This window comes from Myotis daubentonii, chromosome 6 (genome assembly GCF_963259705.1).
Source record: "Myotis daubentonii chromosome 6, mMyoDau2.1, whole genome shotgun sequence".
Lineage (NCBI taxonomy): Eukaryota > Metazoa > Chordata > Mammalia > Chiroptera > Vespertilionidae > Myotis > Myotis daubentonii.
The window spans coordinates 23197195-23221956 of NC_081845.1; the positions used below are offsets into that span (position 1 = coordinate 23197195).

The following is a 24762-nucleotide window of genomic DNA, read 5'->3' on the forward strand; positions in this document are numbered from 1 at the left end:
TGACATCCCTCCTCCACCTCTGCACAGTCAATCCCTTGATGTGGACAGGGAAAGAGATGCTGGAATTCTCTCCCAACTCTTCACCCTCTCCATTCTCAAGGGCCTATACCCCCTCCTCCCAATTCCCCTCTTATTCCTGTGCAGTGCCTCCTTCTTTCTTCAATTAAAAATCAAAAGCACACAGGCATGTCATTTTGAATAAATAGTTACTTATTGAGCAACCCTCTCCTAATTCCATAGATAAAGATTTCATTTGGAGTTTATCTGGGATACTGTGTTGTGTTGTCAATGCAAATCTTTTTGTTTATATGCTCATACATTCTTAAAGCTTATTACTTGTTAGGAGTTTGTAGAAGCATAAAAAATATATGGTTACAGTGACAAGAACATGATTGTTGGCCTTTGGCAGGATGGGATTTGAATTCTGGCTGGAACACTTGCTGTAACCTTAGTCATGTTACTAAACTTCCTGAGCATCAAGGTCCTTATTTACCAAATGGAAATATTGTCTGACAGGACTATTGCAAGGATGAGATAAAATGTGTGACAGTTACTGTGCACCTAATTGATATTAGCATCTTACTTCCCTCCTTTTATCCCTATTGAGGATTAGAATCAAGAACTCTGGCCTCCTTGGTTTGTGCGTTCTTATATATGCAATCCCTCCTCTACCAGGTGATATTACTATTTTTTCCCTAATAATTATCATTATGATGACTATCATCATTTGGTAACTATCTCCCAAACAAAATAGTTATTATGAGGATTAATTAAAATAATGTTTAGAGATTTATACAAATGTACATTATTATTAAAGGCTACTTTGATTTGTCACAAGGTTGTCCTGTTGGCTACCAAATACACTAAAATCCAAATAATTGACTAGGAAGTTGTTTTGTTTTGTTTTCTTTGGCTACTTGATGCCATATATAATCAATGACCATGTACAATGTCATAAATTTCTAAATGATGTAATTTCTGAGGTTATAGAACCTGAGTTCGATGCTTCTCCTCCATACTAGATTCATAAATGTTCAGTACTCAATAAAATAAGGACTCATTTCAGTAAAAATGAAATCAATTCTCTACCATTGTATCCAACAATAATGTCCCAATACATTAAAAGCAGGTTTCTATTTTGGAAGGTCTGCTGTGTCTAAGACACTGTGCAATTATTACCTTTTATGCTGAATACACCACAAAGCCAGCATCCCCACCATTTTATAGATGAAAAATACTGATGCTCAGAGAAGTTGCTTGACTTGCCTAAAGTCACATAGCAAGTGAGATGCAGAATCTAGCTCTGATTCCCTTCAGAGTCTTATCTACTACCTCCTGTTGCCTCTCCAAAGAATGTGCTAGATCTCAACAACAAATTGGCAAACCCATTTCAATCCTAGCATCCATCATATACAGTGTGATTGATGTAATTAAATAAATCATTTCTTTAAAAAAGTTTTCCGAGTTTAGGAATGAACAGAAACAGCACTCCCATACATAGGTGTGATACTTGGGATAATAGAGAGGAACTTATTAGTCCTAGGTGTCTGCCACTCCCTCTTCTCTTTGTGAGGAAAAAACAACAACATGACCTTGTCATATTGGCCACAAACAATTGTACCAAAACTAGGCGCCTGGTATGGGAGCAGCCTCTTGTCTGAGGGGGACTAGTTGCCCTATGAGAGGGACTAGTGTGAGAATCCTTCCCGTACTTAATCTTCAGTAGCAATCTGACAATATTTTGAGGGGAGTCTGACTGTGAGACTCTCAGAGAGAGCCCTCGGTCAGTAGCAGGGTGAAGATACAGATGAACATAGATAAGTAGCAGGCATTTCAATAGTCAATGAGGAGGCAGGTTTGTTCGAAGCAGAAGGCTCTTCTGTGAGAGTAACAGAAAATAAGCCTGGAGAAAAGTTTAAAACTAAACATCTTTTCTAGGTATAAAACGTAATATCCTCAGAATTAGGTTTGCTAATTGGCAATGAGTTGTCCCCAACCATCTCGTGACTAGAAACATGTTTGTTCATCCTCAGAGGCCCGTTAACATAAAAGAGAATGTGTATTTAGGTCACCATGGGGGAGCCTCCATGAACCCCACAGTTAAGTCAGCCAAAACAAAATAATGCATAAAATTACAGATGTGGTTCTGGGAATTCCTAAATGCTTTTTTCTCATACCAGAGAAAAGCTTGGTATCCCATAATTTTTTCCTCTGTGTTATGCTTTCTGTACATTTAATAATGTTTCCTTGGTCTATGTCTCATCATTAAAGAGGATCAAGTCAACACTAGAAAATGTCCATTAGTAGGAAACCACATTTTATTCAATCACTCATGAACCATAATTTGTAATAATCAGTGTCACTTTAGCTATAGCAACAGATGTTAAAACACACATAGTGACTACAAAGGCTCTTTTAATGTCAGTTTAATTTAAACCTTAATCTCAGATTTTTTCCACAGATACAGCGAGAAACCACAAGGATCCTCTTGTCCTAATGTTCCTTCCACAGACTGTAATAAAAGTTCATGTTTTGGAAACAGAGAAACCTCCTGAATCAGCAGTCAGAGCTCCTATGTTTGCCATGGTCACACAACATGTTCCATACATTAACCTTTTTAGGTTCCCCTCCCCCACCCATTGTCTTCAATGTGGAGTTCTGGCCACACATTTCAGTTAGAAAGTAGTGTACTAAAATTGTAAAGTACTTTTTCAAAAACCTCGAGAGAACAGCAATAAATTTAAACATTATTTACTGAGTCTTTACTATAGACAAGTTAGTGTGTTCCTTAGGGGGATAAACATGCATAATTGAATAAACACTCACTATTCAGGAAGTGTATAGTCTAAAGAGTGTTTCCAATAGAAATATAATGTGAACCACATTTGTAATTTTACATGTTCTACTAGGCACATAAAATAAAGAGGAAATTAATTTTAACAATACAATTTGTTTAACCCAAATGTATCTAAAACATTTTCATTTCAAAATGTAATCCATATAAAATTACCAATGAGTTTTTTGTATTTACTTATTTATATACTAAGTCCTTAAACTTTGGTACACATAAAGCACCATTTCAATTCAGACTTGCCACACTTCAGTCAGTAATTTCACACGTGTGCTCATAGCCACACAGAGCTAGTGGCTTTCATATCAGACCCTCTATATCTAGTCCTTAAAAGAGCTGAGGATATTAATGACTGCAGTCAAAGCTCAATATGGTTTAGGGAGAGAAGATGTTCCATGGCAGAGAAGGCATTGAAGTTGGTGTTCTAAACACTGGCTATAAGTTGGAAAGATGAAGAGTCTAGCTCATGCTGAAGGAACTGTAGAAGCAACAACGTGGGGGGAGAAAGATTACATGGTATTGCAGTTCCATTCAATAAAGGTGTCTTTTCATTGTGCTTAAGCCAATGACAGAACTTTTTAAGGAAGACTATGAGTTCCTGTTGAATTTTTCTACTTTACTCTCTAAACTTGTCCCCTGTGTTCAGTCCCTCTGCTTGAGTCCCGTGGTCTTATGTGGCACCTCTCATAAACTACCTTCTTCCCTCCCGAGTCACAAGAACTTCCCTCCCTGGAACTTAATTGGGTTTGGTGCATCATTGCTTCTAGCATTCATCACGGTGCTCAGCAGGTGGTCAGTCCTCAGTAAATATATTTAAATGGGCACATGAATGATTGCAGGGAACATGCAGAGAAAAAGAAGATGGGAAGGTGGGAAAGGTCCTGACTGAGGTCCTGTTGCTATGGCCATGGGCTCCAGCTTAAGGGTTTGTAATGAATCTTGTGAGCGGGTCAGTTGCACACCTGTCACTGCATATTAAATGTTTATCTGCAGCTCAGCCTGTGGGGGACGGTTTGGAGTGAGGAGTGGTAGATGGTGGAGAGCTCTGTTAGGAGCTTTTTGAAGGAGCTGATGAGAATGTATCAGGTCCTTACTGTAGGGGAGTGGTGGGTGTATGCATTGCTTACAAATTACAGCAGGGGAGCAAATCATTTCACAGAAATTGTACTTAGAAAAGAACTTCTGCCATTTTACAGGCAAGGAAAGTGAGACTCAGAGAAATTAAGTTACTTAAAAAAATGAAACCTTAAAGAGTTCATTGCTCTGCACAAATGGATTTCATTATAAAAATGAAGCCCAGGAGTAGGTCCCATGTTATAGAGAAAGGGATCATTTTACAAACATATTAAGTAGTAAACACATGCCAGTGGGAAAAACGATGAAAGGGCTCCAAAATGAAAGAAATCGCTTTAAAAAGTGTTCAATGCTAGACACAACTAACCTTAAAGCCAGAAGCACGTCACCTAGTATTTGGTCAAGGTTTCTGATTTAGCAGCCACTTATATTCCCCTTTTTATACCAACACATCTTCACAATGGCAGACATGTCAAAGGGTTTCCATCGGATAGAGCTTTTTTAAAAAGGACCAAGAGGGAAATGGAATGGCAGCACCATGACTAGGAAGCTTCTCTGAGTCATATGTTGTTTGTAAATTAGTGGCTCCCTTGTTTCTAGGCTGTGTTCTCAGGTAAATTCCATGGATTTTTGTCTGTCTCAGAAGAAGGTGGGAAGAAGAGCGTATTTTCATTTTTGAAGAATTGCACTGTAGAAATCTATACTTTAAGATCTAGACAATGTAAGATGTTTTATAATTTGCTGGTTTTTAATAAGCTATAAAAGTCTTACAATTTAATTGAGAAGTATTTGTAAATTTAAAAAAAATCTTAAAAAGTTTCAGTTAATGCCCAGCCGGAGTGGCTCAGTGGTTGAGTATTGACCTATGAACCAGGAGGACACGGTTTGATTCCCAGTCAGGGCATATGCCTGGGTTGCGGGTTCAATCCCAGTGTGCAGGAGGCAGCTGGTCAATGATTCTTTCATCATTGATGTTTCTATGTCTCTCTCCTTCTCCCTTCTTCTCTGAAATCAGTATCTGTCATCTATCTATATTTATCTATATCTATATCTATATCTAATCTATATCTATATTTATATAAAGTTACAGTTAACTAAGATAAGATTACAAAGGAGCATTCGACTTAATATTTCATGAGGCTTTGCTGGTTATAGTGTCCCTAAATGGTGGAACCTTAGGTAAGAGACAAATAAGAGCATTAGATCTCTGTTTACTTATTGCTCATACTCCACTTAAAAAAATTCAGCTAGGGCTATACAGTTGACAATGTAAATCCCAAACAGAGTTGATTGGATAGAAGTTTTACTTTATAGCCAGTTGTTTTGATATCATGTAGATCAAACTTTAAATCTCAAGATTTGATAACATTTGCTTTAATAAAAACTTGTATTTAAAATGTTGGCAAAACAGAAGTCAGGCCACTTACTAAAGGATTATAATTAGACTTGGAATCCATATTGATTACATTTTGTGAGTTATGAAAAGTAAATAGTGTAAAACCAGGCTCAGGGAAGCATGGATATTAAGGTGATTTATGGAGCCATTAGAGATATAAATCAGGTATAATTATCTGATTTAAAAAAAAACTCGTCATCTTCACCTCCTCAAATGGTCTCATAATTCTTTGATGACGCACAGCAGAGAAGTGCTTATGTCAAACCAAAATGTGGACAAGGAAAGATAAATGGTAGGTCTGAGTTACAATGTGAGATGCAATGTTTCTCTTGAGGATTTCACTCATTGACTGATTTTCAAGGCAGTGCTAGGGAGAATGAAAGGCATCAGTACTCGGGGATTTAGCAATGCACTGGCCATATCAAAAGCTGCACTTTTGTACCCACTGGTAATCAGGCGGAAGGTTGGGGTCTTTCTGAATCTTCTTCCACACACATGGTTGTGCATGTAGCTCAGGTCCTGAGCAAGAAATCTTTGTAGCACCGAGGCCAGCCTAGCCTCCTTCCTCTCCGCCCTTGCTCTCCCCCCTTCCCATCTTTCTTTTTCTGCAGCACATTTCCCATCTAGTGTGTTTTGCTTTTTTTAAAAAGAAATTGTGGTGAAATATACATCAAATTTATCATTTTAACCATTTTTAAGTGTGTAGTTTTGAACATTCACATTGTTGTTCAGCCATGCCAACATCCATCTCCAGAACTCTCATCTCCCCAAACTGAAACTTTGTACCCATTAAACGCTAACTCCTCACCCCCACTCCCTCCAGCCCCTGGCACCACCTTTCTACTTTCTGTCTCCACGAATGTGACTACTCGATGTACCTTATGTAAGTGGAATCGTACAGTATTTGTTTTCTTGTGATCAGAATGCTTTATATCTTATTTATTGACTAGCTCACTTCTTGAGAATATGAACATCGAGGGCAGGCATTTCTGTCTGTATTATTCTGTTCTAGGTTCGGTGCCTACAAAGTCCATGGGGTTTAGTAGAGTCCCGATAAATATTTGTATGGATGAATAGTTCAGGAGGAGCCACAACGCTACAATGGGGTGAGAACAGTCTGCATTGAACAGAGGACCGCGGAGCATTCACTATGTGTTGGGCACTGTGGATACGGCAGAGATAAGCCACAGGGCTGGCCTCAAGGAGCCCATGTCTGTGATAGAGTCCAATGAAGGAAAGGCAGCCATACCATAGTGATATCAGAGTCATACCTGAGGAAAGTTCACTGCTAAAGAAGCAGAAAGAAAGTGTTTCAGTCTTGGAGGATCAAAGAACAGGACTCTCAATGGTGTACCTAACCAAGCCCTGAAGAATGAGTGAATATGGGCCAGGCCAAGAGTACGGATTTGAGATCAGAAGAACGTTTTAAGGATGTTTTGGAGCCTTGACTCCTTCTGACAGATTGGTGAAACTTAAGGATTCCTTCCTAGAACAAGTTTTTAATGAATAAAGTAAAATCATAGGGTAATGAAGGCAAATCAATCATATTAAAATACAGTTAGCAAAATATTTTTAAAAATATTTTTATTGATTTCAGAGAGGAAGGGAGAGGGAGAGAGAGATAGAAACATCAATGATGAGAGAGAATCACTGGTTGGCTGCCTCCTATACACCCCACACCTGGGATGGAGCCTGCAACCTGGGCAAGTGCCTCGACTGGGAATGGAACCATAACCTCCTGATTCATAGGTCGATGCTCAACCACTGAGCTATGCCAGCCAAGCAGCAAACAATTTTTAAAAATATTTTTAGTATTATATAAATACTCTTAGTACTATAAGTGATTCTTTGTTAATGCATTAGATAACAAGGTTTATATGAGAGCTAATAACTACAAAAATATCTCAGTAATGATAAGGATACACAATATATTGTGATACCTTCAACAACTGTCATGTGAATGAAAATATCTGTGATTTCTATTAGTGATAACAAACACAGGTCCATTTTTTTTCATCCAAGTTTCTGTAAAGGGTTTGTAAACCCCAGGTTTAGCCCCTGGACTGATGGCAGGATGGCACAGTTGGGGGAAGGTAAACTAATTAGCACATCTGGAGAATGGAATTCAGTGGGTGAGGAAGGGGAAGAAGAAGGCAGGGAAAGAGATGAGGGGGCGAGAGAGGATTGGAGGACTGCAAGCACCACATCTTAGTAAGCTTTATATGCAATGCTAAGGAGTTAGGACTTTATTTTGAGATTGTGATGCGTCATTGAAGTGTTATAAGTGCAGGGATACCAAGCTCCAGCTTGTGTTTTAGGAAGCTCTTCTACACTGCAGTTTGGAGGGTTCCATGGGGCAGGACTGGCAGCAGGAGGCCGGTTAGGAGGTGGGGGCACTTCTCCAGGGAAGGATCTAGGCCTACTGAGCTAGGAAATGACAATGCAGACAGTTAGTAAGCAAATGGAAGTAAGAGTTAAAAGCGGGTTCCCTTCTACTTCCCACTAGTAAACCCAAGACTCTGACAATGCTAGCATGAAACTGAAGAACTGCATTTCAAGTCTCTGAAGTTCCTACAATAATAGATCGTGAGCATTGAATGCACAGTGAAAACCACACCAGTTGCCAGAGAAGTGATGTGATGTAACGGAAAGAGAATGTCACATGTCATCAATTGATGTGGGCCTTTCTATCTGTGTGGCCATGGGGAAGTGACTTAATCTTTCTGATGCCCAGTACCCCTGTTAGTAAAGTAAGGTTAAGGACACTTGCATTCCTGAGTTGTGAGACACAAGGGAGAAAAAAAAAATCATCAGACATTTTCTAAATGAAGTGCTATGAAATGCCACTTGTGCTAGCAGATTATAATCAAATAAGGGGTAATTACTACTGTAAGTCAGCATTTACTAAGAGGTGAAGAGGTATTTGAAGAAAGCAATCTGAGCAATTCATAGTAGCTGGGTAAGCATTGTGGATCTCATGGAAGTACAGCTGGCTCTGGAAAATATGTAGAATTGAGTTCAGTGTGGGGTCAGGGTGGGGTCAGGGTGCAAGGGGAACAAAAGGAGGGCTTTCCAGGCAGGAGAATGGTTAGAGGGAAGAGATGGAGGCCCAGGTGGGGATTGTGCCAGAGTGCAGGCAAGATGAAGTATGCGAGATGTGTGCAGAATGGGGAGGGCTTTGGAAACTATCCAAAGTGGTCAATTGGCATAAAGTAAAACCTATAAAAAGTATGGTCCCTAACATTATTATACTCTGGCTCAGTAAGCCACCAGGGCACCAGGGGGGGGGGGGGGTGTGGATAGGCGGGGAGGGGCAGTGTCCCAATAGGAAAAAAGATTTTCAATCTGGACTATTCAGTGTTTGGATATGTCTGCTTATTCTAGTTTCAAAGAAAGAATTAGGCTACTTCCTTCAGACAGGGTTTTAGAGCCTCTGGTAGCTTTTCCAATCCCCGTGAGTTTCCTTTTTTAGCCCTCCCCTGAGGTAGGTGGGGATGAACAATATACTTTAAAGGAAAGCATAATATTAGCTATTCTCAAGAGGGTCTCAACATCTCAGTTCTTCACAAAATAAAATGCTCTTTTATTCAGGAAAAGAAAATATATCAAGAAGGCCAATGAGGCCAGATAGCCACAAAATAGTAGCTCTTGGAGACAGTAAACAAGTTCACTGCTACAAAGAAGGAACCTGGCCTCACAGTCAAGTTTGCCACTTCTCTTGATGAGGCCCCTTCCACTCTCACTGCCTGTTTCCACAGGAAAACCTCCTACTGTGGGAAACTTGTCCATCTGGCTAAGTGCTGTGATTTTTTCATGGGGAAGTCAAGGAGGTGAAAGACAGGAAAGAGTAGATGTGAAGAGAAGAGTCAAGAGGCTCTACAATAAAAAGTTCAGTCAAAAGACAATGATGGGCCCAGCCGGTGTGGCTCAATGGTAGAGCATCGACCTAAGAACCAAGAGGTCCCAGTTCAATTCCCGGTCAGGGCACATGCCCAGGTTGCGGGCTTGATACCCAGTGTGGGGTGTGCAGGAGGCAGCCGATCAATGATTCCCTGTCAGCATTGATGTTTCTCTTTCTCTCCCTTTCTCTCTGAAATCAATAACAAAATATAAATAAAAAGACAATGATGGTTTGCACCAAGGCCCTGGAGATCAATAGAAGAGGATTTTTTTTTTTTTAAATCTGTTTTAGAGATAAACTCAGTAAGATGGGTCGATGGATTGCATTGATGTTGGAAGAAAAGAAAGAAGGATATTTGTAGGTTTCTGGCTCTGGCAAATTAGTAAATGACCGTTTTATTTATTGAGCTGGGGAAACTGGAGAAAGAACAATGCCAGGTAGGGAGGAAGAACAGTGCTCAATTTTGGACGTGATGGGTTCAAGGTGTCTGTGAGACATCTGAAGGGGAAAATTAAGTAGACAACGGGGAATAGGCATCTGACATTCAGAGAATTGACGAATTTATGGAAGTTGTACGGATTGTATTTAAAGTGTGGGAATGAATGAGCTTGTGTGTTGCTGGGGAGGAGGCAGTGTCTGGGAAAGTGAGAAAGGTGGAGATCCAGAGTAAGAGGGAAAAGAGAGAAAGAGATGGTGGGGGAATGGGGCTCATTAGCCAGGGCTTGAGCCCCAGACACTCCTCTAATGGAGGCAGAATAGAGCAGAAGCCTGAAAGGAAACTGCCCAATAGCCTGGGGAGTCTTGTGCCCCAGAAACCACCCTGAGTTTCCATGGTGGGAGTGGTCCCCCAAGGAGGCAGGCAAAAAAGGGAATCCTGAGGGGGAAAGAAAGTGGATTTTTCACTAAATTTTGAGTATTTTGTCATGAAACAATAGATAACAAATTTAGTGCAATTGATACAATTTGGAAAAATCGACTAGATTTTGGTGGGACAAACTGAAAGCACTCCTATACTTTTTACTTTGAGTCCAAGTGGCTTATGTTGTCTATCTGAGATAATAAGTCTACAGGTTGAAAGTTAGCTCTGCTGCAGCAGTTAATTTCATCTGGTCTGAAATAAGCATTTTCAAGAAGAAAAGTTAGTAGAGAAGCACTTCATACTTTAGAACTACACTTTTTCCATGTGTACTGGTTATCGTCATGGTAATGCATTAGTATAATGATGAACTACTTTTAACATTTGCAACTAGACCTTCATAGCTGCTCTTTGCTTTTTTAACTAAATGCCTTTTACATTATTTTTAAAAACATCAGAAGCAGTTTACAATGAGATACACATTAACAACAGTTAATAGCACAAGATTAAAACCAAATTCAGCAACTCAGAGTTATTTCTAATGATGTGTCTAATTCGTTCACTAAATTTCCCTTTAAATTTAGCTTTGTGTTCCCTGGCAACTGAGACAGATGTGTGGGATTATATCATGTGGATCTTTTCAGGAGGGACAGTAAATGGTAGAAAACAATGGCTTCAATAGAGGTCTCATTCTCATTTAGAATACAAAAGTTCCTCCCACATGGAGTCTTAGCAGATGCCCCTGTTTAAAACAAAACACAACAGAACATAATTTAAAGGACTTTTAATTTTTATGTGGGATTTTAGATCAACTCCCTTTCACTCTCCCTCCTAGATCAGATTTTCATAATTTCCTCTTTTTATTTGTTTCAACAAGAATTTATTGAGGACCTTCAGGAGCTTGACCCTGGGGTGTAAATGTACAGAAAAGCTCCTGTCCTCATAAAGACCATAGTTTAAAAGGATATTGATTAATGTTAAAGGACATTAATTAAAGGCCTATAGCAATATGTGATTATAGATTGGCTGGTGCCATAAAGAAACGTACAAGGACCTATAAAGAGTGTATAACAAGGAGATGTGATCCAAGTTCCTAGGGATGAGGTAGCTGGGGAGAATAAAGAAAAATGTAATTTCTCATACCCCCACTCCTATCATAATGCCTGTCACATGTAGGTGCTCAATTCATGTTGGCTGTTCATGCTGCAAAAAAAAAAGAAAAAAAAAAGGGAAGGGGTAGAGTTTCAACACTAATTCTGAACCTGCTGTTTAAAAGTTAATGACTTTAGGAGGGAAGGTACTGATAACTTTTCATTGCTCTGTCTTTTGGAAAAGAATGAAGTGTATCACACAAGAACTGACTGTCAAGATATCAGATGAAAAAAATTACACATTCTGAAATTCCATCTGAATGAGGTCAGGTCTCAAGGGTTACTCTTGACTGCCTGATTTAAGGGGTGGGCCCTTTTACGTAAAAGCTGGCAATAGACAAATAGATATGACTACTTCATCAAAACTGATAACTAAGGCCCTGACTACAATAAGTGCCGGCTCCTACTTCTTACTAGGTAACAGTTAATCTTTGAGGTCAAGTAGTTAAAGGAGAAAGCAAATTTTTTTGGTATGTTCTCTATTGATGCTCTTTAGAGAACTTCTTTTACAGATTGTTATTAGTTAGTTGCAAGCTCTTCAGTGCTACCTTAGACATCTCATCAGTGTAGCTCCTAAAGCTTCATTACATGACATTGTGCAGCAATCTTTTTCCCAATTACTATTCACTTTCCCCTGAACCACATTACCATTTTTAACATTCCCTTGCCTGCCAAACCTCTGTCTTACCTGATATTCTGCAGTGTTACAGATTTTCTGCAATAATGTTCCCCAGAACTTCAAAAGTTTTAACAAAGTAAAAAATACTACCTTAGAGCCCATTCTCTTGGGGATGCTCCATTTCAAATAGAAATGGGGCTTCAATGGCAAGGATAAACCTTTGTTAATGGTTAAATTGTGTCCACCCCCAAATTTATATGCATTTGACCCTTGAACAAGACAGGGTAAAAAATCCGAGTATAACTTTTGACCCCTTCTCCCCAAACTTTATTTTTTTTATTATTGTTATTTTTTAAAAAATATATATTTTTGTTTATTTCAGAAAGAGGAAGGGAGGGGGGAGATAGAAACATCAATGATGATAGAGAACCATTGATCAGCTGCCTCCTTCATCGCCCCTACTGGAGACTGAGCCCACAACCCCGGCATGTGGCCTGACTGGGTATTGACTCGTGACCTCTTGGTTCATAGGTCAACACACAACCACTGAACCACATCGCCTGAGCAATACTCACAGTTTTCTTTCTTATGATTTTTTTTTTCTGTATATAAACCAAATTAGTACTGGTCTAAAAAGATTCTGGGTTAAAAGGAAATATGGTCTTTTTCAGAAAAGATTATATTTGTGAGTAATAAACATTGAAAAAATATTTATACCCAATGAACATCCCCCTCCCTTGGCATATTTTAATGTTGATCCTATAAAGACTTGAGTCTTAAAATGTTTTGACAGTTTTGGGAACCTTTTCACCTTGCTATTCCTAGAAACAAAAATCTTTGAATGGCCAAGGTGTTCTATATTGGGCGATTTCACTCTAACAGACTCCGGTGGTAAGATGTTCCTGAAGCCACTGGGTTAGAAAAAACACAAGCCCTCTGTTTTCTAAGGAGTAAGAGTCTAGGGGTATTTCACTTCAGGATTTTCTCTGTTTTGCCTTAATGTGAGCTTATCCTCCAGGGATGGGGTGGGGAGGGGGGCTGAGAGAGAGAGAGAGAGACAGAGAATGGGGAGGGGAGATATTAAAAAGAAGAGAGGAAGGAAAAAAGGACAGAACCATATGATCAGTCATTCCCCAAGCAAATGGCATTTTGGGTGAATTCCCTGACCTAGGAAGGGAAAAGAAACCAAGGTGACCCCAATGCTATAAAAATAGCTAAGTGGACTCTTCCCAGGAAACTGTCCCAGCAGCCTCTGGAAAGCAAATAGAGGAATTTTGGCATCCTGCACTACCAAGGGGAAGATTCTCCTACTGCCCTAGTTACAGCCGTGCCTTTTATTTTTTTCTGCTGTAAATACTTACAAAATTGTTATAGAATGTTGTGAGTAAATAGGTGTGAAAGTAAAAACAAACTCTAACAGTAATCCTTTCTCCAACTGTCGGAGCAGTTGCATGAAGAAGCCAACGTGGTCCCTAATGTGACTTGCTGTTTGCTTTTGTCCTCCTCCTGCCTCCTTCTCCTCTTCCTTCTACACATAATCTTCTAAAATTTGCCAGCTGCACTGTGTGGTCAGTCTGCCAAAGAAGCCTGGCTACTTGCTGGGTATGCCTGCTCTTAGACCAAGGGCAAGAACAGGCGGCTACAAATGCCCTTCTAATTTGGGGGCCAGGAGGGTGCCCTGAGGCTAAGGGCCAGAGAGTTTGCCTTCCCAATAGGAAGAACTTCGAGAGATCCAAGTGCTTATTCCTTTTGCCCTGTGAACTTAACTTTCTTAATCCCCATAGAAGGAATAAAAGTCTTCGTCCCTGTGTTGGTGTGGAGCCAGCAATTCCACACTCAGACAAGCTGACAAGCTAGGAACTGAGTCTTGAGTCAGCAGGCAGGAAACAGCATTCCACTGGCAAGTCTGGAGTTCTGGCCTGATCTGCCGGTGTTAAGATTGCTGATATTTACTACTTAACTTTTTGAGCTTGCTTCTAAAAAAAGTAACTGGTATGCATTTAAAGAAAACACCACACTTTAAAATATGCTTTCACATCTGTCTGTAGCTTGACCTAAATTTCTAATTAAACTTTTCTATTGACCCATTTCTAATTACAATTCTAACACTTATGCTTTTCTAATCAGAAATCTCCAATTGAGGACATGTAGTTTAATGGCTCTCCCCACCTTCCTCCATTTTAGATTTGCTTTGTCTTAGTCAGCATTGACAAAGCATCAAGTATGGGTGAGCTCAGGCTATATATCTTACTCCTGCGTTATATATGAAACCAATACTTCAACACCAGTTCTTAAAAAAAACAACATAGAACTGTCAAAGAACTCTGCTACAATTTTCACTCAAAACATGTCCCAGGTACTACAGCAGAATGAGAGCCTACCTCAGACAGCTTTCTTGAGAACTGCATAGGTGACGGAAGAGCTACTGCCTGGGAATGGCTTCTCACCAGTGTTCCCAAGCAGAGCCAACCCTAGCCAGACAAGGTCACCCTGCTCTGTCTATCCAAACCCTCTGGGTCTTAGTGGTGGAAGTGGAAAAAGCATCTGGAGTTCAAACTTTTTTCATACTCGGTGGCTCCTAAGACCATGTTGAAAATGAGAGGAAATAATCATTGGAAAGATGTTTTTAGAACTCTAGGTAGAATACATAATGCAGAGCTGTATAGTATTGAAGTCAATGATTTGTGTTAATATAAAGCAAAAAGAGATGAATTAATCAATATTATGTCTGTCTTGCTTGGCCTAACAGGAAACACATTATGGTGAAGTTGTGGTATGGGCGTTGGATGAGCAAACAAGCTAGGGTCAAAGTCTCCTAAGTACTTGCCAGCTAAGAATAGTGACATTTGTCTTTGAATCAGATTTATTTTATTTTTCAAAGTCTTTCTTTATATATAATCCATATCCTAACATTGAGAGAACTAAAATGCATTAGATTCCTAAGCCATTTATTTGTTTCAAGAAAGAAGAAGGGAGAGGAGGAAGACAAGACAATGACTTAGGGACAAATACAATAATTCATTCATTCATTCATTCATTCATTCATTTAATTCATACTTTCATTTAACAAATGGGGTTTGACAAGTATGGGATACAGTGGACAAGGGAACAGGGGATCTCTGTCCTTAAGGACTCCAGCAGCAAGCACATGGCCCCAGTCACACTGCACTGCAATATCAGAACTGTTGACTCACCTGTAGCTCCCACAGGTGTGCTGTGCTGTTGGAGCACATACAGGAGGAACTCAGCTCAGATTTTAGCTACTTCTGAAGAAAGCACAGTAGAAGCTATTGAAGTAGCCACCATGGTTCCAGAAAGTATGATCAACTATATCTTGGAGAACTCTAAGACAGACTTCTGATTTGTTGGGAAGCATTGTTACTGCTCTCAGGAGTCCCTCGGGAAATGTATCTCTCCATAGCTGTAGCTACCAGCCACCTCCACCCTCAGTCCCCTCTGGATCATCCTCACAGCTAGTTTCCAGTGGTGACAGCCAACACTGCTCCTGTGTTAGCATCACAGAAGTTCACTCCCATGATGCAAATGTGAAGATTGGTGGTGCTAAAGCTGGCCGCCTGCGTTTGAATTCTGGCTCTATGGATTCTGGCTCTCCCTAGCACTATGATCTTGGACCACTTAACCTCTCTGACCCTCAGTTTCTTTGTCTGTAAGACGGGCATAATGCAGTGATTATGAGGGTTACACTAGTAAAGTACTTTGAACACTGACTGACCCTTAGTAAACAATAAATTCTAGAGCCTCTGAAAAGATATGGGGGATTTCACATAAGTAAAGGACCTTTGTTATCATTCCAATTCAGATGCTTTTAAGCAGACATAATAGAACAGAAAGGAAAAATAAAATGCAAAGGCATGCTACTGTTCATGGGACAGTTATGGAAAATAACCACTTCAGAGAGCTTTATTTCATTTCTCAGCTCTGTTAGAGTGAACGTCATAACCGGGCTGAAAACCTTTGCTTGCTTCCCCATCATGTTTAGAGAAAGGAGGAAGCTGGAGGCAGTCATACCTTTTCACTTCCCTCTGACCAGGCAGGATTGTATAACGTCAACAGGCAGGATAGACAGTGGTTAAGAATATGGACTCTGAAGCTGGGAGCTTTGATTTAAACCCTGACTCTGCCACTAACTAACTGTGTGAATTAGGGCTGTTTCCTCCACCTGATACATCTGTGAAATCAGGACAACAATCATATCTACCTTCGTGGGTTTTGGTTTTTTGTTTGTGAGAATTTAAATAAATAATATACTTAAGCCTCTTAGAACAGTGCCTAGGAATATTAGTGCGATATAAGTGATTGTTATTAGAAAATTTATTGTCATTAAAGAATAAAACAAAGAATTGTTCACAAAATCATAAAATACCACCTCAAGACAGAAGTATCTTATCGAAGTTGTGGTCACTATGCAATTAGCTCTATGAAGACAGGAACTGTACTTTCTTTCTTCTTTTTGTTAAAAAAAATGCATGAGGCATTTTTTGAGAGCAGAATGAAGAGCAAAGAACACCAGATCTGGAAGTGAGGTCCAATGAGCGGATTTCTAAGGTTCATTCCAAATCCAAAATTCTATGTGGCTAGATGCCCTCTGACATTTTACAAAAACTAATGTAATTATGGCTGTGGAAGTCTTTTTTACCTACTGTGTTTACAAAATGGATGATCAAGTTGAAGAGAATGTCATTTGTTTGTGTTTTCTGAGTTACCGTGCAAGAATCTGAATCACAAACAAATCTTTAAACCCATGAAAGTAAATTATTTGTAGCACAACTGATAACTTTTAAAGGGCTTGGATTGTGACACTAAAGCTGTTAAGGACATTTTCCCATTCATCTGAAATGATTTTTTAGAGACTCTAGGAGTAAAACATAATCCATAGGTATCCAGTGCTTATTAATGCATTAGAGAATGAAAGTAGAACTCTTACCGAGTTTAGCTTAGCAATTCTCAACTATACGAAAATAAGCTGATTTAGTTGAGCTTTTAAGACATGAAAGTGGAAAGCACGAGGCTTTGGGGGAACAAGTACCAGGACTGCATTTCTTCAGACTGTGTCCCTGTATGCCAGGTTCCCCAGAGCTGCCTGGTCATGGTCATTGTCACAGTCACTACTAGGGCTAAAGGGAGTGTTCAGAGGCTTGTCTGCCTTCACAGGTCTGATAAGCTAGGTAGTGGCACAAGAATTTTAATTGGGGGAAAAACAAGATTCTGTTATGGAAAAAAGGAAGAGAGGGTGATTTGAAATAAAAGTCTGGATTAAGAATATGGGTTTTGGATCAAACAAGGTTTAAATGTTAGCTCTTTCTCATTTTGGTTTATTTCACTTAGCATAATACTTTCCAGGTCCATCCACTCTTTCCCAAAGGGTAAGAGATCCATTTTTTTTTATAGCTACATAGTATTCCATAGCTTTTTTATTCATTCATCTACTGATGGGCACTTGGGCTGTTTCCAAATCTTAGCTATTGTAAACAATGCTGCCATGAACATAGGTGTACTGCATTCCCACCAGCAATGAACTAGTGTTCCCTTTTCTCCACATCCTTACTTCACATGATCTCACTTATTTGTGGAATCTAATGAACAACATGAATTGACTAATAAAATAAGACCCAAAGCAGGGAGGCATGGAACAGAATGACATACCTCAATGTGGGGTTGGGGGGGATGAGAAGAGATTAAACCAAAGAAGTTACATACTTATATGCATAGCCCATAGACATGGCAATAGGGTAGTGAAGACCTGGGGTGGGGTAGGGGCTGGGAGGAGAGGGGGGAGGGGAGAAAATGGAAGATATCTGTAATACTATAACAATTAAAAAATACATTAAAATAAATATAATTTATATATAGAAAAATAAATGTTAGCTCTGCTACTTTTTAGCTACATGACCTTGCTCTGGTTGTTTAAAGTCACTAAGCCACACTCTTCACATACAATTATTTCTTCCTACTTCATAAGGTTACTGTGAAGATTAAATAAATAATACATGCAAAGCACTTGGCCCATGATGTCTAACACAGAATAAGCACTCAATAAATGAATGGTAGCATCACTTACTCTCCTAAATGAATGACAGGGGCAGATAGTCCATATTCTCTTTGGGTGAGCTTCTCATATTCCCTCTGGAATGTCTCAGAGGCATAGGAAACACTATCTAAGCTTTCTGTAATCAAAATTTGGGTTCAAACCTCAGTCTTTTTAGTAAGTCCTAAAAAAGCTATGATTCCTCCCCCTCCCCCCCCCCACCCCAAGATCCATTCATGGTTTTATGTGGGCACTGAACAAAGGATTCATTTTGTAAGACTGTCCAGCTAGGTTAAAAATAAAATATGCAGAAATGTGTGTAACTTTAACAATGAAATGTAGGAAAAATGGATTCTTCTTAGCTGAAAACAAAGGCATCCTAGAATGTGAGTGAGTATGTAAGTTCACAGACAAGGTCTGCAAAGCAAGGGCACCAACATGGTAACAGCAGTTACCTCTGGGGAAGGAAGGAAGATCGGGAGGAAGATTGGTATTGTCTCAACAGCTATTTCCATATTATTTGTGTAACTAAAAGCCAAAGCAAACAAACAAAAAAGCAAAACCAAAAACAAAGTAATGGTTCAAACTGAACCAGTAGACAAAAATCAAGGAATTTATCCCTGGGGTTGTCATGACTGGACACAAAGTCATATTTTGCGTAGTTTGCCATCCTTGAGGAGTAAGAAAAGCAGGAGGGATTCCTGATCCTATCTCCAGCAAACGACAGACACAGGTTCAAGGCAGATGAAGCTGCCTGTCAGATCTTGCTGCAAACTTCTTTCTCATGTACTCAGATAAGACCTCAGTACCCAGGCTAAATTCTTTGCAAAATTCAAGGTCTACAGAGGCACCAACTGAAGGCTATTGGTAAAATTATGCTTTTAAGGGGGAAGGACAATGGTAAATTGGTATATTAATTAGAACATTTCAATAGGAAAAAAAAGAAACAACTTTTAAAAATCTACTTGACAGCCCTGGCCAGGTAGCTCATTTGGTAAGAGCATTGTCCTGATATGCCAAGGTTGTGGGTTCAATCCCCAGTCAGGGCACAGAGAAGAAGCAACTGATAAATCAGTAAATCAATAAATAAAATCTTGAAACAATCTACTTGACAAACACTTGGTCAATTAAAGATCCCTTCTGAGGAGTTTTAAATTATCACACATCCCTGTGTGATAACCCCCTCTCCCCCAATACCACCAAATAAATTCACTAATTAAAAGAGTAAAGAGTTTAAATACTGAAGTATGGGCTATGACAGCTTTTATCCGCAAAACATTTGTTTGCTGTTGGAACTTACTCTTCACAAAGGGCCCTTTCCTTGGAAAGAACTATTTGGGCTACAAGGAAAACTAAGAAACACCGGAGCTCTGAGAAGTTGCACGGCCTCGCTCTGATCCGGCTTGCTGTCGGCACCAGAGAGACCGACCTCGCCTGGCACTCAGACTCCTGTCCATGAGCAGCAGCCAGGACAGGGTGGTGTTTGCTTTGGTTTTAACACATACGTTTTGGCCATGGGCCTGGAGGAAGATTTTGATTTACTGAGCAGAGCTCAGTCAAAGGCATGTGGGAGCCTGTGCTGGCCCTCTGGCTGGGCCTGACCTGCTGTTGCCAGCCCAGGTCCATTTAGTGCAGGGAGGGAGTCCAGCCCAGTCCGTAACTCACTGGGTCCTGCTGGTGGGTTAAGTGAAGGACTGTGTCAGGAACAGCATAGAAAGAACCTGAATGAAGTACCAATGAATGGAGAGAGCCATTTGGATGGAATTGCCCTGGGTATTAAATAGGCCGGGCAGCTGGGGGCTGAAGGAAGCTTCTGTTGCTTAAGAAACTCTCCATAAGAGTGTCATTCATCAGCCCATTAACAGTTATTCATTTCGTACCTCCCACTAGTGTATACATTTGTAGATGTATGCAGAGCGCCAGTGGGACCAAGACAATGAACTGAGTTTATTATGAAAAATCTTTTTTTCCTCCTTCATAACCAATGCAACATTAATGCTATGACTGGACAAACAAGGAATTTAAGACATAAATGTATACAGCAACATGACCTGATATTACCACTTGAATTCAGACCGCCCACTGCTCTCTCTAAGAGATAGGCAGTCATACTAAACAACATGAAGGCAACTTGAGATAGAGGTTTTAAAATGCTGGATCCCATCCTTTCTGGAAAAGGTCATTCCAGTCCTCTGTTATTTTTACCGTGGATACACTCAGCAAGTTCCTGGCTGAATGGATTTGGGAAGCCAGAAGCTGCTGCTTCTGACAATGAAGATAATGCAGCACTTGAGGCTGAGTGAATGAAAGGGGTGGAAAAAGTTGAACCCTTCAAAGATAAGAGAGAGAGAGAGCTGCTGAATTAGTCCCTGACTAAATTACTAGCCACAACTGTATCCAGGTCAAATCACTTTGAAGCTGCCTGTAGTCTTGGGGCTTTGATTGGGAAATTGCCATTCCCAACTCAAATCCTCCTGAAGGCATCCCAGTCCAATCCCCTCTCCCCAAAGCAACTCTTCCTGGGCATCCCACCCGACTCCCCCAAATTTGCATCAAGGCAGGTGTAAGTCCCTGCTGGACCCCTGCCACCAGAAGCAGGGCTTTCCTTCAGGGCTGGGCAACAAAACCTTAGGCTTCCCACAGGCCAGCAACCAAGGGCGTTGAAGAGAGGAGCAGAACACAAAAGGAACAAACAAGACCTGCCCTTACCCGCTTCTTAAAAAACTGGAAGGCTGAGCATTTCTTGACTGGGAATCCATTCATGTCTTTGTTGACCATTTTCCGCAGCGGGAAGTTCACAGTTACAGATCCAGGGTGGCACTCGCCCGGTTAGTGCATCTGGTTCCCGAGTTCCCTCCCGGAGACCGCGAAGGAAGACGGAGCGGGATGGAGACTCCAGCGGGGCCCCGCAGGTTGTCACTCACACATTCTACGGCAGTGGCGACTGCGGCAACCTCTCCCCGCTTTCAATGGCCACCGGCAGAGGCTTCTCTCTTTCCATCATTGTTACGAAACACACGCATCATTGCTACGGGACCCTGGAATGCAGCGGACTCCCAGGAGATGCTGTGGCTGCTGCAGAGAGCGGGAGAAGGACCCCCCACACACCCCTGCCGCGCCCCCAGCTACCTGGATGCTCTGCGGCGGGTGCAAGTGGGCGATCGCCCTGCTCCAGGTGATGCGCTTCTGGGTGCTGCTCGGGAGGAGAGCTGTTTTTAATTGTGCAAGTTCCACTGGGAGCTGTAGTTAAGCAGCTGAGAGAAGGAGTAAGAAAAAGCAGATGCCAGAGGGAGGGCGGGAGAACCGCGCCAGAAAGGCACAGGGAGAGAGAAAGCGATGCTGGAAGACAGTGATTCATGAATATCTGAGTAGCGGATGGAGAGAGGGCATCAGCTCAGGACGTGCTGGCTGAAAAGCACTTGGCTCCCCGCGGGCGGGCGGGAGGGCTACTTTAATAGCTTTTTTTCCCCTTTTTGTTGTAAGGAACCATTGACATCAGAATTTCATATAAAATGCAGATCGTTTTTCTTTCGTGCTCATTCAAATTCTTTTGATACCGATTCCTGGAGAAAAGCCTCTTGATGGAAATTTCATCAAATTTATTCCTGACCTGTCCGTAAATGGAGAAAAATGAAAGTGCAAGCATAGGCATGACAATGGACGCTCTCTCTCGATGTGGAGCCTCTTTGAGCATCCTCTCCCTACTTGTCATAACAGTAGCAGCAGTAAAGGCAATTGTGTCTTTTCCAATGAAGAAGCCTGTTAAAAAAAAGAACATGGTAGGCATATACTAAACTGTCTTATGAAGAAACACAAAGAGCAAAGTCCATTTAAAGGAGGACTGGTGAATAAGAGAGGAAAGTATTCTTCTCATCACGTGGAAATCGGCCCCTAAAATCCTTACCTGTGTTATATTTGCACACTAAACTCATTTTTTGAAAAGCCACTTCATTTGTGCCTGTCCTATTTTTCCATGTTTCCTTTTTAAGGTTGATATCTTATGGGGACATTTAAAAATTAGCGCTGATAGCTAAATGGAGAGAGCAAAGAAAACACACTTGGCATCGGACCGGGCACTGCCCCCAGGACAGCAGTGTGTGGCTTTCTGCCAGCCACCTGACCTCACTGCCTCTCAGAAGTGCCTCATCCATGAAATGGAGGCAACCACTCATTCATTCCTTCATTGGCTCCCTCATTCATTTAGTCATTCACTTGTTTGCTGTGTCATTCCATTTGCCCATCCGATCCCATCCAAATGTAGCCACTGTTCCCAGGATGTACAGCCTTTTCGCAGTCACCACAAGGGAATATAATCAATAAATAAAGGGCAAGCACAATGCCTACTTGATAAAAACAACAGCCAGCTCATTAAAAACAAGCTACCTAACATTGTTAAAATATTTATACAACCGTCTCTGGTAAGAAGAGAAACCTACCGGTTAACTGGAAAAGAGATGTATTGATTTTATTACACTGGAATATAAATATTTATAGTTGGACCAGGTATTTTTGTTGTTCCTCTTTTTTCTTTAAAGAGCTGTGAATTCTTATTTGCTAAATGCTTTGAGGTTTCCAAAAGAAAAGTACAATACAACCAAATGATGGCATTATGATCAAGGGAAAAGAAACTATTCATTTTGGAGAAATATGTTAAGTTGTCCAAGATGCAAAGGGTCTGTTAATCTGCAACATTGATAGGTGTTGTGGTTTTTCCAAAGAATTCACTTAAAATTCTGGTAGCTAAAGAGAGAATTTTTGAGGATAATAGAAATGTTCTCCATAACAACTATGGTGGAGGTTATATAACTATCCATTTGTCAGACCTCATCAAACTTCATACAAAAAAAAGATTTTTTTTCTGTATGTAAATTATAGTTCAATAAACCTGATATTAAAAAAAATCATGGCCATTCAAATTCTTTCCAGTTCCCCATGTTGCCTTTAAGATTTATTGAGTTTGAGTGATAGGTAGAAGTGGCCCTTTAAGCATCTGGTAGGAAGCCAGGGCTGGGGCCTTGTCCTGATTCCACATGGCCCTAGCAAGCATATTGGGATTAAGTACTGCATGTTAATTTGGGGTGAAGAGGGAATGGTTAATAGAAATTATGAGGGAGGAGGTTATAATTAAATTATATTCCTCCTCCTTCTCCTCACTATATGCCACCCCTTGGAGATGCTGCCACTGTCACCTAATCTATGCAAAGGCCTTTGGAAGATCCTGTGAGTGAAAACATCAGTAGTTTTTGTCACTAAGAGAGTCACATCTTAGAGAAGAAACATACTGTGATAAGAATAACGTGTGTGTGTGTGTGTGTGTGTGTGTGTGTGTGTGTGTGATATATAAGCATTAACTCTATCTTGGCTTAATGCTTAATGGTGGGGGGGCATGGTGGCTTAGAGTGGGTGGGGAGGCCCACGGAGGTTTCCCCAAAGTAGAGGTTAGAGGTTGGCAGATGAAGAAGCATAGGGCAGGGGCTCTGACCAGATCAGGTAACCTCTTATTTTGGGCTATATTTTGGTCATTGCAATCACAGAGAAATGCGTTCAGTACAGTGTGTTGGCTACTCAGGGTAAAAAGGCATCTCTCATCTCACTCTTACTTCTATTTTCATAAATAAAGCTGTCTGCACATAGGCCCAGAGTGACTACTATGCACTAAGTGCCTCCGTTACCAGGTGTGTTAATACTTACAAAGAAACACAGACTACTGCTGATGGCAAAACAGAAAATTACCCCTGGACTCTGACAACATCCTATTTGCACATTGAATTTGCTTTAATTTAATTAATTTATTGACTTACTTCCTTTTCTCATTAAACACCCTTATTCATTTTTGTAGTCCCAGCATGCAGTGGAGTGCTGGGGCCAGGTTAGGTGCTCAATGAATGCTTTTCAAATCAACTAAATAAAAACTATGTAGAGCTACATAAACCTGGCACCTGGTGCTGTGTCACATATAGAAATTTTTTGATATTTGCAACCATAGTAAAACAAAGATTTATATTTTTGATATTTATTTTATATATTTAAATGCCATTTAACAAAGAAAAATCAACCAAAAAAATGAGTTCGTGCCAAAACCGGTTTGGCTCAGTGGATAGAGCATCGGCCTGCGGACTGAAAGGTCCCAGGTTCGATTCCGGTCAAGGACATGTACCTGGGTTGCGGGCACATCCCCAGTGGGAGATGTGCAGGAGGCAGCTGATCGATGTTTCTCTCTCATCGATGTTTCTAACTCTCTATCTCTCTCCCTTCCTCTCTGTAAAAAATCAATAAAATATATGTTTAAAAAAAAATGAGTTCACGTGTCACCTCTGACATGCATGTCATAGGTTTGCCACCATTGTTCTAGGCTATGGTTTTAGCTAGATTACCAAATAAACTGAAATTTTATTTATCTCTATTATAAAACATCCTATATAATAAAAGGCTAATATGCAAATTGTCCCCTCACCAGGAGTTCGACCAGGGCGCGGGCCAGCCGGACCCCACTCGTGCACAAATTTGTGCACTGGACCTCTAGTGTTATATAGAATTACAAAATTTAGTTCCTCAATTTAAGAGAAGTTGTAACAGCTGATTAAAAATGCATCCTGCCTACTTGTATCTCTGCTACTTTCTTTTTACCTGGACCCACGCTGACACCTACCTACACACCCCTCTCCCTTTGTCTTTTGTCTCATTGGTTCTATATTATAAAATGTTACAGAACATATTTATGACATGGTCTCTTTTGACACAAAGACATAAAGAAATCCTCTTTTTTGTGGCAATGTGACAACATGTAGCCCAAGGGGACGAATCAATTTGTTAGTAATTGCTCATTTGAATATTAGTGATAATTCATTCAACATAAACAGTGAATTTT

General features: G+C 40.5%; 1 protein-coding gene across 1 annotated transcript in view; it reads right to left on the minus strand.

The window, feature by feature from the left end:
- The window catches only part of LOC132236664 (uncharacterized), an 86618-nt gene extending 65379 nt beyond the window's left edge, over positions 1-21239 (minus strand). Inside the window, exon 1 of the mRNA XM_059699749.1 lies at positions 20604-21239. Coding sequence (XP_059555732.1) covers positions 20604-20672 — 69 coding nt within the window. The 5' untranslated portion in view covers positions 20673-21239. The remainder of the gene's footprint in view (positions 1-20603) is intronic.
- Between the last annotated feature and the right edge of the window lie 3523 nt (positions 21240-24762).